General features: G+C 42.2%; 1 protein-coding gene across 1 annotated transcript in view; it reads left to right on the forward strand.

Annotated features, from left to right (window-relative positions):
- Positions 1 to 13013, forward strand: part of MYCBP2 (MYC binding protein 2) — a 553924-nt gene that overhangs the window by 122298 nt on the left and 418613 nt on the right. The window contains 3 exon segments of the mRNA XM_082246610.1: positions 4479 to 4575; positions 6421 to 6494; positions 9698 to 9836. Of these exon segments, the coding sequence (XP_082102736.1) occupies positions 4479 to 4575; positions 6421 to 6494; positions 9698 to 9836 (310 nt within the window).

Here is a 13013-nt window from a genome sequence, read left to right on the forward strand (position 1 = left end):
TTAGTTATAGTCTTTTGACTAAAATGCCATTTTAGTTTTAGTCGTATTTTAGTCTTAAGACTAAAATGCCATTTTAGTTTGTCGTATTTTAGTCATCTGAATTGTTTTAGTTTTAGTCGTATTTTAGTCGACTAAAATTGTGTTAATTGTGACTAAATTAACACTGCATTAGAAGTCCTATAAAAGTGCTGTAGTACCATTTTTAACACTGTTTTCTTTTTTGGCTCTGCACACACAGGCCTCATGGGGCTCTTATACCCACAGAGTCATCTGGGTGACTAAGGTGTTTTATATACAAGTGCTTCAGCAATCTGTGCTTTAATAGAATTGCACCTTTATCACCTGTTCATGTTAGTACTGCAGCTCGTTTGCTTCATACTTGAGCTGGCCTGGCTAATTAGGAGAGCACTGGCTGTGACTGAGATATAAATATAAAGTAAATTTATAGCTATTAGCAAGTACCCCACAATGTATGTTAGCTTTGCTAGCCAAAAAGTCTTGGCTGAGCACCTCTCTGATTTAGTTGCACTCTTGTTACAAGTGCTCCACCTGTCTCCAAGTACAGTGACTGCATTTCAGTGACCCATTGGTTCACTCTTATTGGATGTAGTGTGATATTGAAGGACTTAAAGCGGAGTTCCACCCAAAAGTGGAAGCTCCGCTTATCTGCTTCCTCCCACCCTCCTCTGGTGCCACATTTGGCACCTTTTGGGGGTGAGTGGATACCTCATTTGCTGATCGCAGGATGTAAACATTAGCCGTTTATCGGCTTTTCTCTCTTCATGCTCACAGTGTGAGGGGAAAAAAAGGAGGGAGCCGGTAACCTGCTTGTGTTGAGGACATATGCAGTGAAAATCAGGGCTTCGATTAGCAGTGTCCTGATTATCCGTGCAGTCCAAACTGTGCCTATCAGCCTCCTCAACGCACATTAGTGAAGGAAAAAAATTACTGGTTTGCAAAATTTTAAAACAAACTTTGAAAACTTTGTTTTTTCTTTTTTTAGTAAATTTTCGGTCTTTTATTCATTTAGCAAAAAATTAACTTAGTGATTATTAAATATCGCCAAAAGTAAGCTTTATTTGTGTGAAGAAAATTGTAATTGCAATTGTCATTCAAAGTGTGAAAGCACTGAAAATTGGCTTGGGCAGGAACGAGTTAAAAGTGCCCAGTGGGCAAGTGGTTAAATAAGGTTTTAACATAGCACTGTTATCTCTTACTCCCCTCCCGGGTTTCTCCAGCACCACACCCGGGTCTAGCAAGGAGGTGATAGAGCTTGCAGAGTGACCCGCACCATTTGGGTGCTTGTCAGGAAAGGGGAGTGTCAGGCTCTCAACATTCAGTAGAAGCGCATCTGCTGAGCAAGTAAATTAAGCACTGGCCAATGAGAAAGAGAAAATTATTTCTTTAGGTTACTCTCACACATGAAAGCACTTGGGTGCGCTGTACAAGCAGCCAAATCAAGCTCTGGCATCCACTCCATTATACTCCATTCACACCTTGAATCATGGCAATTCTGCCGCCGATCTCGAAATGCACTAAATCACACAATGCAGATTCAGGTGCCTTTATTTTTAATGGCACCTAAAACAGTGCCGTTTTTGCTGCTATTTAACGTGGCAAATCGCTTGAAGCTTGTCGCTCAAAAGAAGCTCCTGCTCCTATTTTGGGGGACAAGCTTCATGCGATTTGCTCCGCAAAAAATTACGCCAAAACCGCACTGTTTTCGGTGCCATTAAAATGATACCTGAACCTGCTTTGCGATTGTAGTGTGTCTTCTCCAAGTATAGTGACTGCGTTTCAGTGACCCATTGGTTCACTCTTATTGGATGTAGTGTGATATTGAAAGACTTAAAGCGGAGTTCCACCCAGAAGTGGAAGAACTGCTTATCTGCTCTACCCCCCCCCCCCCCCAATTATTTCAGTGACTCATAAAACAGTGCAGTTTTGGTGTGATTTATTGTGGGGGACAAGCTTCATGTAATGCGATTTGCCCCACAATAAATCGTGCCAAGTCGGCACTGTTTTCGGTGCCATTGAAATTAATGGCACCTGAACGTGTTTTTGCAATTGAGTGTTTAGATTGTGGGCAGAATCGCAGTGCCATGATCCCAATGCCCAGGTGTGAATGGAACCTTAAGGGGCAAAAAATAAAAGTAAACCCTGCTGCTTGCCCGCAGCACAGATAAATGTAAAAAAAAAAAAAACAAACCTGCCTGACACCTGAGCTACTTGTCCCAGGCATCAGGCGATATGATTTGTGCATCCCTGTGTTCCCCTGTGTCAGCCAGTGACGGCCACAACCAATAGTAAAGCCTGAAGCAGTGATGTCACCCATAGGTTCGTATGGCTCATCCATTGTTGCCACACCCCCCTCTTCACTGTAGCCGCCCTGACTGACACAGGGGAGCCTGCTCACATGACCAGACCAGAGTGGGCTGAAAATAGGCAAGTATAAATATGTCTTACACAGGTTAGTCAGCACAGGTGTAGGGGAAGAGTGTTTTTGGGACTAGTTGGGTTTAGCCTAGAGTTCTACTTTTTAAATTTGCGGTAATGTGTACCTAAAGAGTTGTGTGCTTTTATGAATACTAAACAAGGATACATTTCTAAACCGAATAGCCAACAGATATGTTAAAGTGGATGTAATCCCGATTCATTAAATTTTGACCTGTGCGATGGTGCTATAAATAATATACATAAAAAGTGCAGCGATAAATATAAAATGAGTATATATGACTGTAATAAAACATCAATATTCAATGTCATAAATAATGAGTCCATAATCCTGTAATATGGTGAAAAAACGTGGAAAATACCAAAGTGAAGCTGAAATGTTCAGTGGTCCAAACTTATCAGTAAAGATAGACCCAGCACCAAAGTAAAGAGGCAAATCCGCTCACCAGTATGGACCCAGATACCTTACAGTAGGTGGGTCATACAGGCTAAAAATTCCTCTCAAGGCAAAAGATCGATCGTAGATAATGGTTGATCAAATGAATCCGTGGGGTTCTGGATTAAGTGGTCTCATTCTCCGGATGGCACACCGACATAGGCAATAAGCCAGAGTACACAAACCTAGTGTAATACTGCTTAAATTAAATTTATTCTTAAGGTAAAAACACTTAGACATCTGTGAATAACCAGCTTCTATAAATCCAAATGTTGGATGACAAGAGATGACAGCCCTTATGTGTTTCGTCACAAAGGGATTGAAATCCCTTTGACAATCCCCTTGAAAAGTAATTTGTGACGAAACGCATCAGGGCCGTCATCAGCTTTTATAAATCCAAATGTTAGATGAAAAGAGATGACGGCCCCTGTGTATCTGAGGCTGTTCACTTCACTGGGCATATGTGAGAGTTTACATCCACTTTAAGATTTTAAAACATTCTGGTGCACTACCCATGGTCCTCCTAATGAATATGAGCATTCAGGAACACTAAGAGGCCAGTAGAAACTTTCACTGTAAGGGCTTGTGTACACAGGCTTTTGTTTGTTTCTTCCCAAAAGCCAATATAAATGCAAAAGCTTTGAAAAGAGCAACACTGCTTAAAAATGCAAGTCAGGTGGAGGTTAAAAGCACTTGTAAAGGAAGTCAGATGGAACTCAAAAACATCCTAAATTCCTCCCAAATGGAAGTGCATGCACCTAAAAGTATGCAGCATTTGCCCATCTACAAAAGCTCTTATAGTACCTAATGCTTTCCTCTGACAATACTGTGCTGCTCACGGTTGCTTACCTTGCTGGAGGCTCTGACGTGAGGAATCAAAGCCCTGCCTCTAACAAGATTGCTGCCTCTGTAAAGACCGAGTGCAGCACACATGGTGTCTGTGGTTTTGTCAGTAATGGGGGAAGAATCAAGAAGCAAAAGATATACGTCCAATCAATCACGTCCTGCACCATCGCCCCAGGAAAATGGCAAGAAACAATGTAATACCGGTGCTGGACAACCCACTCTAAGTGACATCATTGACATGCTTAATAAAAAGTTCCATTTTATTCATAATAGTGATTAAAATAACTTACAAACAATAGTATAGTAGAAAAGTGCATAAATGAAATTGAGAACCTCTTAATCACACCATCCCCAACCCAGCCTCATACAGGTGCACGGGAATAATGCCCCCAGGTGATTGCACAAGGCCAAGGATACCATCACCTTGTATGGTATTTTCTACTATACTATTGTTTGTATGATGTTTTAGCACTATTATGAATAAAATGGAGCTTTTTACTTAAGCGTGTCAATGATGTCACTTAGAGTGGGTTGTGTACATTTGTTTCTTGCCAATGGATGAAGAATCAGCTACAGGGGACCAAATGTGGGACTTGTGACTAGTCCTTTGCCCACTGCTTGTGTTTTTTTTGGACATGGCTTACTTTCACTTTAATTTACTAGGTTTTTTAAGACAAAATAAGCAGTGTTTGTAAATTGTACTGAAAATGACTGACATACTTTTTGATCTGCTTTACCTTAGGGTTATTTGCTCTACAGAGATGTGAACAATCACAGTGTGACAGCCATAAGGATTAACCCAGAGACTTTGGAACAAGATGGAACAGTAACAGTGCCAGGTAGGCTGCCTTGTGATTTCTTCAATCCCAGTGGATCGTTTAGCTTGGGTACAAGTATACTATCGTTCTGAAAAAAAAAAAATTCAGGAATTTTTATTTTTTAGCCCTGGCTTTTACGGCAAACTGCATTCATGTGCAAAATGCATGCGTTTGTGTGGTGCGATTTGCGCACATTCATTTGGCTCAAATCACACTGCATCCATATATAAAAGGTCTGGGCAGCCCCCCCAGTGCGAATGCTATGCGGCGCAGGAAATGCACAGAAATCGCTGAATTTTCCTGCACCACATCATTGTAAACCAGGGCTTAAGGGTACTGTATTGTGTGCGGAGGATATTTTATTTTATTATTTTTCTCCTAAAGCCCCATGCAGACAGGGCGGACTCCACCAAGGGCTTCTTGTCGTCCACCGGATCAGCGGGCAAGATCCCTCGCTAAGCAGTCTGTGATTACCTGTCACACAGCCCACTCTTCTCTCTTTTTCCATCCGTCTGTCATCTAATCTACTGGATGGAGGGGAATGGATCCCCATCTGCCTGTTTTGTTAGACCGGATCAGATGCCAGCGGGTTCCAGCAGACACAAAAACTCTGCAGCTCCCATGGCAGTTCTCCCCGGCATAAACCCCCCTCTTCGTCCCCCTCCCGCTTAGCCTGGATTTACACGTGTGTGGTGCTGGAAACTGCATGCAAGTTGTATAGAAATCGCATCACATTCCTATTCAAATCACATGCAATTTTTTTGCAGTGCAATTTGGGTCCATTCATTTTGTAAGGGCCCAATTTGTACTGCACGAAAAAGGTACAGGCATGTCCTTTAGCAGATTGCATGAACTGAGTGTGATTTCCCTGCTTTTGCGCACCACATATATATGAACCGGGGCTACTCTGGTTGCTATTCCCAGCAAAAAAAACCTCCAATACAACAATTTACATTGTAAATGTTTAGTTCAGGCTGGTCACTTTATTCCTTACATTTTTTTTTTAATGCACTTAATTTTCTTATAAACAATTTTCATGACAGCGAACAGTTAAGCCTCATTCACACATGTTGAGTTGTATGCCTGTGTGAAGGGCTATATTCAGCCACTTGGGATACACAGGTGTTCCCCTGTAGTGCCTGCTGCAACCTCTCTGGGCATTGCAGAGTGTTTATCTGTGTTGGGTACAATGCACAGATGAAATGGAGTCTGTCTGCGTTCTGATCACTGCATTGAACCCCCACAGATGTCTACTCTGGAATGAATGTCCATGCAGCTGGTCACTGATTTCAACAGATTATCTGCACATCCCTGCACAGGAATACTTGTACATCCCAGGAGGGCAAAGATGGACCTTCGCACAGACGTACGGATTTGTATGCCCATGTGAATGAGGCCTTAAAGTGGAGTTTCACCCAAAATTTGAACTTCCGCTCATATGCTTCCTCGGCGATGTCCCTCGGAAGTTCGGCCCCTCTCCTCCTTCCTCTGCCAGGCCAATTGGAAAGCGCAGCTCGCTTTTCGCATGCATAGTAGGGGACCGTCTGTGAAGCCGAAAGGCTTTACTGTTGGTTTCCCTTACCTTGAATGGCAGTGGTAGCACCCGAGAGCCAATCCGAAAATTGGCTTTGGGTGACGACATTGCGGGAATCCTGGACAGGTAAGTCCTAATATTAAAAGTCAGCAGCTACAGTATTTGAAGCTGCTGACTTCATTTTTTTTCATGGGGGACAGAACTCGTCTTTGATTATTTTCAGATTCAAAATTGATGCATGCACAGGATTTAACAGCCATTAATTAAATGTTCATGTTTATTCTAATTGGGTAAGGTAATGGTTTTTCTTGTCTGTTTCCTTCACAATCTAGATTGTAATGCTGATGGCCAGAACATACTCTTCACCGATGGGGAGTTTATCAACCAAATTGCTGCTTCTAAAGAGGTGAGGGCCATTGTTTTAAATCTTTCCTCTGGATAATGAAGTCCTTTCCTAAGCTTAAGGCCTGTACACCCGATCAGGAAATCTTTTAAAAAATACTGCTTTTGAAGTGATCATGCGATAATCTGATCGTTCATACACCGCTTTGGTCTAAAATTTTCCTAAAGAGACCAACACAATTTTTTTCTCATTCAATACCAGATCGTACGATTTTTTGTTTAATCAGTACAGTTTTTGTCAGAAAATGCAATACAAATTCACTACAACACATGACATCACTTCAGTTTTTTTTTTTTTTTTTTTCTGTTGTGCGAGAATTTTTGTACTTAAGTAACCTCTTCGTTTTTTTTCATGAGACTAGCATGCAAAAAATGATGATCATTCGTCCAATCTTATCGTGTACTAGGCATTACACAGGTTTTCCTTGTTGAATTTTATTCAGTCCAGAATACCTACCTGTAAACCATTTGATTAAATTATACCTGATCAAATCGACTTTTACACTGCACTAGAAGTGGTAAGCGTTGTTGATTGGAAAGATCAGAAATGCAATCAAATCTTTGGGCCTACTGGCACCAACACAGTCTGTTGGAGTGCCTTAAACGCAGACGCATTGATGTGCCTTGCGTTAGGGCAGCACATTCAAATAACTGCTTCACAATGGACTAAAAAAACGCACATGTAGCATTTTGGACAGCACACTACAGCACAAGTGCACTGAAGTGGTATGCTGGGGTGCCATTCAGAATGAATGATCCTGAATCTCACAACCAGGTTTGTGTGGTACTGCAGTGTTATTTTGTGAATGGGTCCAAACACGGGGGTTAGCAGGTCATATAAAAGTATGTCATTTCAGGTAATTTTCAAAATCTTAGATAAACAGACAGCTTTTCAACTGTTTTGTATTAAACAGACATTAAAACTTTAAAGTGGTTGTAAACCATTACATATACTCAGTGAAGTGACAGGCTTCAGGTTATACACAGTGATTTAAAAACAAACCCTCCTACATAAATTGTACTTGTTTATCTGCAGTCTTCTCTTCTCTACATTCGTTCAAAGTCCAGAATTTTTAAAGTTTGTCTGAGCTGTCAGAAAACGGGACAGAAAGCTTAAATTACACTCTGCAGAGCTCAGTAAGGAGAGCTGATTGGACAGGAACAGAGATGAGGCTGTATGCTGAAGGTCTTTCCCTGTCCCCTTTTTTTTCTGTGTCAGAAAACATGTCAGAAGTGACTCATGCAGGTAGCAGAGGAATGAGGCCGGGGACAGAAGTGACACTTGGTGCTCTGGATTGTGACAAGTAAACACTATAGAGCAGCCTTTTTCAACCAGGGTGACCTGAGGTTTCTTCAGGGGTGCCTTGGCAAAACGTTTGAAAATTGCTCAAAAATTGTATACAAGCTGGCGTGTGGACGAAGGCTGCATTTTTAGTTAGTTCACAGGTTTTCATTGTGCACTCTAGCTGTAGGTGTCCTAATGACCAATGGGCATCACCAGTTGATGAGGAGGATGTCCATCGCCGGCATAGCATTCTTGTTTTGACCATTCCCTGCCCCCCTCCATCAGCACTGGGGTCACATTAGCTGAGTGATGGAAACGAGAAGCATTGGGATATTAGTCAGTACCTGTTTTCAAAAGTGGATTTACTTTGGAAGAATACATCCCCTCTAATGTTGGGTTTACTTGGACTTGTGGATGTTGCTGCATTATGTAAAACTATTAACTTTTACATTTTAGAATGGGGTCCCTCGAGACTGTCCATAAATTTTAAAGGGTGCCATGCCTGAAAAAAGTTTAAAACCCTGATAGAGGGATATGACTCATTTAATTTCTGAGGTTTACAGCCACTTTAATACATTAAATCTTTTTTTTGGAAACTTTAGCTTATAAGGACCCAGTATCTTGTGAAAGCTTGCTTTTCAGATGTCGTGTATGAATTATTCATTGGGTTTGTGGGTGTTCACAATTTGATAGTTATTGTACATCTTGTATTACTTTTATCTCCAATTTGTAAACAACCCAAAATTGCCTGATGTTGTCATCTGCTACTGTATCATGCTGTTCAAAAGGGACCATCACTGCAGAAGTGTTTTTTTTTTTTTTTTTTTTTTAATAGTCTGGCCCCGCATTCCCAAATTCAACCACCCCCACTCCACTGCTGTTCTTGACTAGACGAAAACAAGCACATGTAAATTGGGTGTCATGACGCCTTTTTATATGCCAATATTTCCCCCAGATAAGTGACAAGGATGCCATTCCCGAGCTGTCACTTTAAAGTGATTGTAAAGTCTCCTTTGTTTTTAAATAAAAAAACCAAACCTATTATACTTACCCGCTCTGTGCAGTTGGTTTTACTCAGAGCAGCCTGGATCCCCCTCTTCTCAGTTCCCTCTTTTGCTCTCCTGGCCCCTCCCGGCCCCTCCCTTCCTTTCAGTGCCCCCACAGCAAGCGGTTTGCTATGGGGACACCTGAGCAGAGTCACAGCTCCGTGTACTCATTCAGACACAGCTGCTGTCGCCAACCCCCCCCACCCCCACATTGGCTAACTGACTTTGACAACAGCGGGAGACAATGGCGCCACTGCTTTCTTAGCCAATGAGGGGAGTTCTGGATAGCTGAGACAGTCATGGACATCGCTGGATCAAGAGGGGACTCTGGTAAGGATGGGGGGGGGGGGGCTGCTACATACAGAAGTGTTTTTTTTTTTTTTATCTTAATGCATGGAATGCATTAGGATGAACCTACTGACTTTACAACCCCTTTAAAAAACAAATCAGGATGAACCTACTGACTTTACAACCCCTTTAAAAAAACAAATCCGCAAATGTACAGTGAGGGGGAAAAAGTATTTTGTATGTTTGCCCACTGATAAAGAAATGATCAGTCTTGGTTCTTTTTAACAGTGAGAGACAGACTAACAACAAAAATAGGCAGAAAATCAGTAGGGGATCAAATACTTTTTTCCCCTCACTGTAGCTCCCATGTTACTATCCTGATGGGGTCCTATCAATGTAAACATTCAAATTTTTCTGATTGTCATTTGGAAACCTAATGTTCTACAACAGAGAAACAATAGATTTTTTATTTATGCTTGCAGAAGACTGTTTCCCCATTTTAGATTATTTTTCTAATAGAAAATATTGGATTTTGTGTACATTGTGCGGAAGGGCTTCTTTTTACTTTAACATGTTGTTCTTCTGCAGGATGGATTTGTTGTTCGGATATTTGCTACCAGCACAGAGCCTGTATTACAGCAAGAACTACAACTTAAACTGGCTCGGAAATGTTTGCATGCCTGTGGCATTTCGCTGTTCGATTCGGAGAAAGATTTGCACATCATAAGTAAGGAATTACTGCATTGATTTGCTCTTACGTATTGTGTGCAGCAATAGTGTGGGTTGCTGTATCCATGGTTTCAGAACATAAGCTCCTACAAAATGTTAGTGTTTTTTTTTTTTTTTTTTTAACAGAAATAGCAGAAATTACCTTAACTAACCTGTTTAATGATACAGGTGCAACATCTCACTTTTTTCCAGGCAATTCAGTTGTTTGAGGCTAGGTTCATTGATGGATATGCAGAATTTGTCAACATCCCTTTTTTTATTTTCTCCCATTTTCTGCCAAAAACAAAAATGTTACATTTTTTTTAGATGCTTTTTTCTTGACCCATTATGTTTTTGATGTGCCATTTTTTTTTAGTGCATGTGCCTTTAATGCATGTAAGTGAAAAGTGCTTTCTGTATTTTTGCGTGCAGCTGTGTACCATGAAGTACTTGGTAACTGTATGGGTATTGCATTGTACACCAGAGTGTTTAGTGTTTACGACACCAAATTCTTCACACAAAATGCATGAAGTGATCTGTGCAGTTCTAGTCAAAGGCATTGTTTCAGGCTACGTTCACGTTGTGGCTCAGCGAGCTGCGTTTTGCACACCACAGAGATCCATTTGAATGGGTTGCCGTGGTTCCTGAAACACAGGGAAAAGGTCCCTGCACAATTTCTGGAATCGCAGCCTACACAGGACCCGCAAGTGCAGTGCGGTTCCCAGTGCAGGAGTCCTTTCCAGTCCAGTATCTCAGCATTTTTGTGTGCAGGTGGTTGCAGCTGCAGGAACAGGTGCGGACCCGTAGAGAGAACCCACCCGCACCAATGTGAAGCTAACCTTAACCGCTTGCCGACCGCCACAAGTAAATTTACTGCGGCGGTCAGCCCCTGCCAGGCAGAGTGACGTTAGTTAACGTCACTAGCCTGGGAGGGTCTGGGGAGCGAGCACGCGCCCGCGCGGTCACGGACCCCCCCCCCGCGCGTGTGACTGGCGGACCCGATGTCCGCCGGTCACTCGGCGATCGTCGGGGGAGAGGGAGAAAGTCAGGCGGCTTGTGTAAACAAGCCACCTGTCATTCTCCTCGGTGTAAAAACACTGATCAGATGGATCTACTATGTAGATCCGTTGATCAGTGTCCTTACACCTCAAGCCACAGCCAATCACAGTAGAAAGCACGCCCCTAGGGACACACACAGCCCCTCCCTCCCAAATAAAGTTAACCCCTTCACTACCAGTGTATTTTTACAGTAATAGTGCATATATATATATATATATATATATAGCACTGATTAGTGTAGAAATGTCACTGGTAACCCCAAAAGTGTCAATGTCAGTCAAGGGTCCGATCTGTCCGCCCCAATGTCGCAGTACCGCAAAAAAAATCGCAGATCGCCGCCATTACGCGTTAAAAAAAAAAACAAAAATGACAATCTTTCCCTTTGTTAGTAAACGCGATAGCTTTTGCGCAAACCAATAAAAATACGCTTTTTGCGATTTTTTTTTTTTTTTTTTTTTTATTTTTTTACCAAACATAGGTAGGATAAAACAAATTGGCCGAAAATGTTAAAAAATTTTGATTTTTACATTTTTTTTTTTGGGGAATTTCATATAAAAAAAAGTGAAAAATATTGTTTGCAAAATTTACGCTCTTTTTTTTGTTTATAGCGCAAAAAATAAAAAGCGCGCAGGTGATCAAATACCACCAAAAGAAAGCTCTGTTTGTGGGAAAAAAAGGACGTCAAATTCGTTTAGGTACAGCGTCGCACGACCGCGCAATTGTCCGTTAGTCACGCAGTGCCGAATCGCAAAATACCCCCTGGTCGTTTAGCAGGAAAATCCTCCGGGGCTTAAGTGGTTAAGCAATATGCATTAAAAAAAAAAAAAATGTATGACCTTGATTTGTTATACCCCTAGTTAGAAGCTAGGGATTCTTTTTCCTGTGAGTTCTGGTTATTATTTGAATTTGGCACTCATAGTCCATGGATGCAACCACTAGCCCTGTAAATAAAGGTCCACATCTCTAATTGCAGTTATAATGCTTTGCAGAACTCCCAAAAGGGAAAAATTGCCCTGAACTGAAAACTCCATTGAAGTCTATGGGAGCCGAACATGAGAATTCAAAAGTGCCAATTCTAAAGGCTTATATGCAAGTAACTGGCCATAAAAGTGGTAATGGGGGGGGGGGGGTCTAGGTACTGCCCCGGGGGGACATGCATCAATGCAAGCTAAAAAAAAAATGTTTTTTTAAAGGGGCAGTAATTTTAATGCTTAAAGTGAAACAATAAAAATTCCTTTCAACATAGTTCCTGGGGGGTCCTCTTAGTCTGCCTGTAAAGTGGTGCATCTGTAGCATGTATAGAACATGCTTCAGCAAAAATTAAATTTCTAAAGGGGAAAAGAGTCAAATCCAATTTAAATTGACTCGTGGGTCCCCCATACCAGTGTGGAATGGATTTTAATGGAAACCCCTCACCAAAATTAAAGGGGGGGGGGAATCCATACCAGACCCTTATCTGAGCATGCAGCCTGGCAGGTCAGAAAGGGGGGGGGAGGGGCACTAGCAAGAGGGTCCCACCCCACCTGAACAATACCAGGCCACATGCCTCTAACATGCCCACCTCAACCCCAAAGCACCTTGTCCCCAAGACCAGGTGTTTTCCCCACATCCCTGGGCTGTGGCTGTGATGGTGAGGGTCTGCGGGCAGGGGGCTTATCGTTATCTGGATTCCCCCTTTAACAAGACACACCCACCCCCTGTGTGAATGAATATGAAGTACATAGTTACCCCTACCTATTCACCAATAAGTGTCAAGATAAAAACAGTACACAGATTTTTTTTTTACAAATCCTTTCTTTAAAAAAAGTGTCCCACAATGTAGATCCATCGTCAATCATGACGCATGCCACACCCCTGGACCCGGGAAAAGAAAAATAGCACTCCGCCTTCCGTGTGGCTTCCTTTTTGTTTGACCACGCTTTTATAGGTAGGGGCGGAGCCACCTGGCGATGTCACCTGGTGGAACCGCCCCACGTGATACCGACTCTGCATATGACGGCGGCATGGTTATTTATGGCTCTATATGGGGGGGGTGGCAGGATCTGGGGTCCCCCTTGTCAAGTGGCTTCCAGATTCTAATAAGCCCCCTGCCTACAGACCCCCACAGCCCAAGGTTGTGGAGAAGAGACCTAGAGAC

This window comes from Pelophylax lessonae, assembly GCF_965119305.1.
Source record: "Pelophylax lessonae genome assembly, chromosome: 2".
NCBI classification, from domain to species: domain Eukaryota; kingdom Metazoa; phylum Chordata; class Amphibia; order Anura; family Ranidae; genus Pelophylax; species Pelophylax lessonae.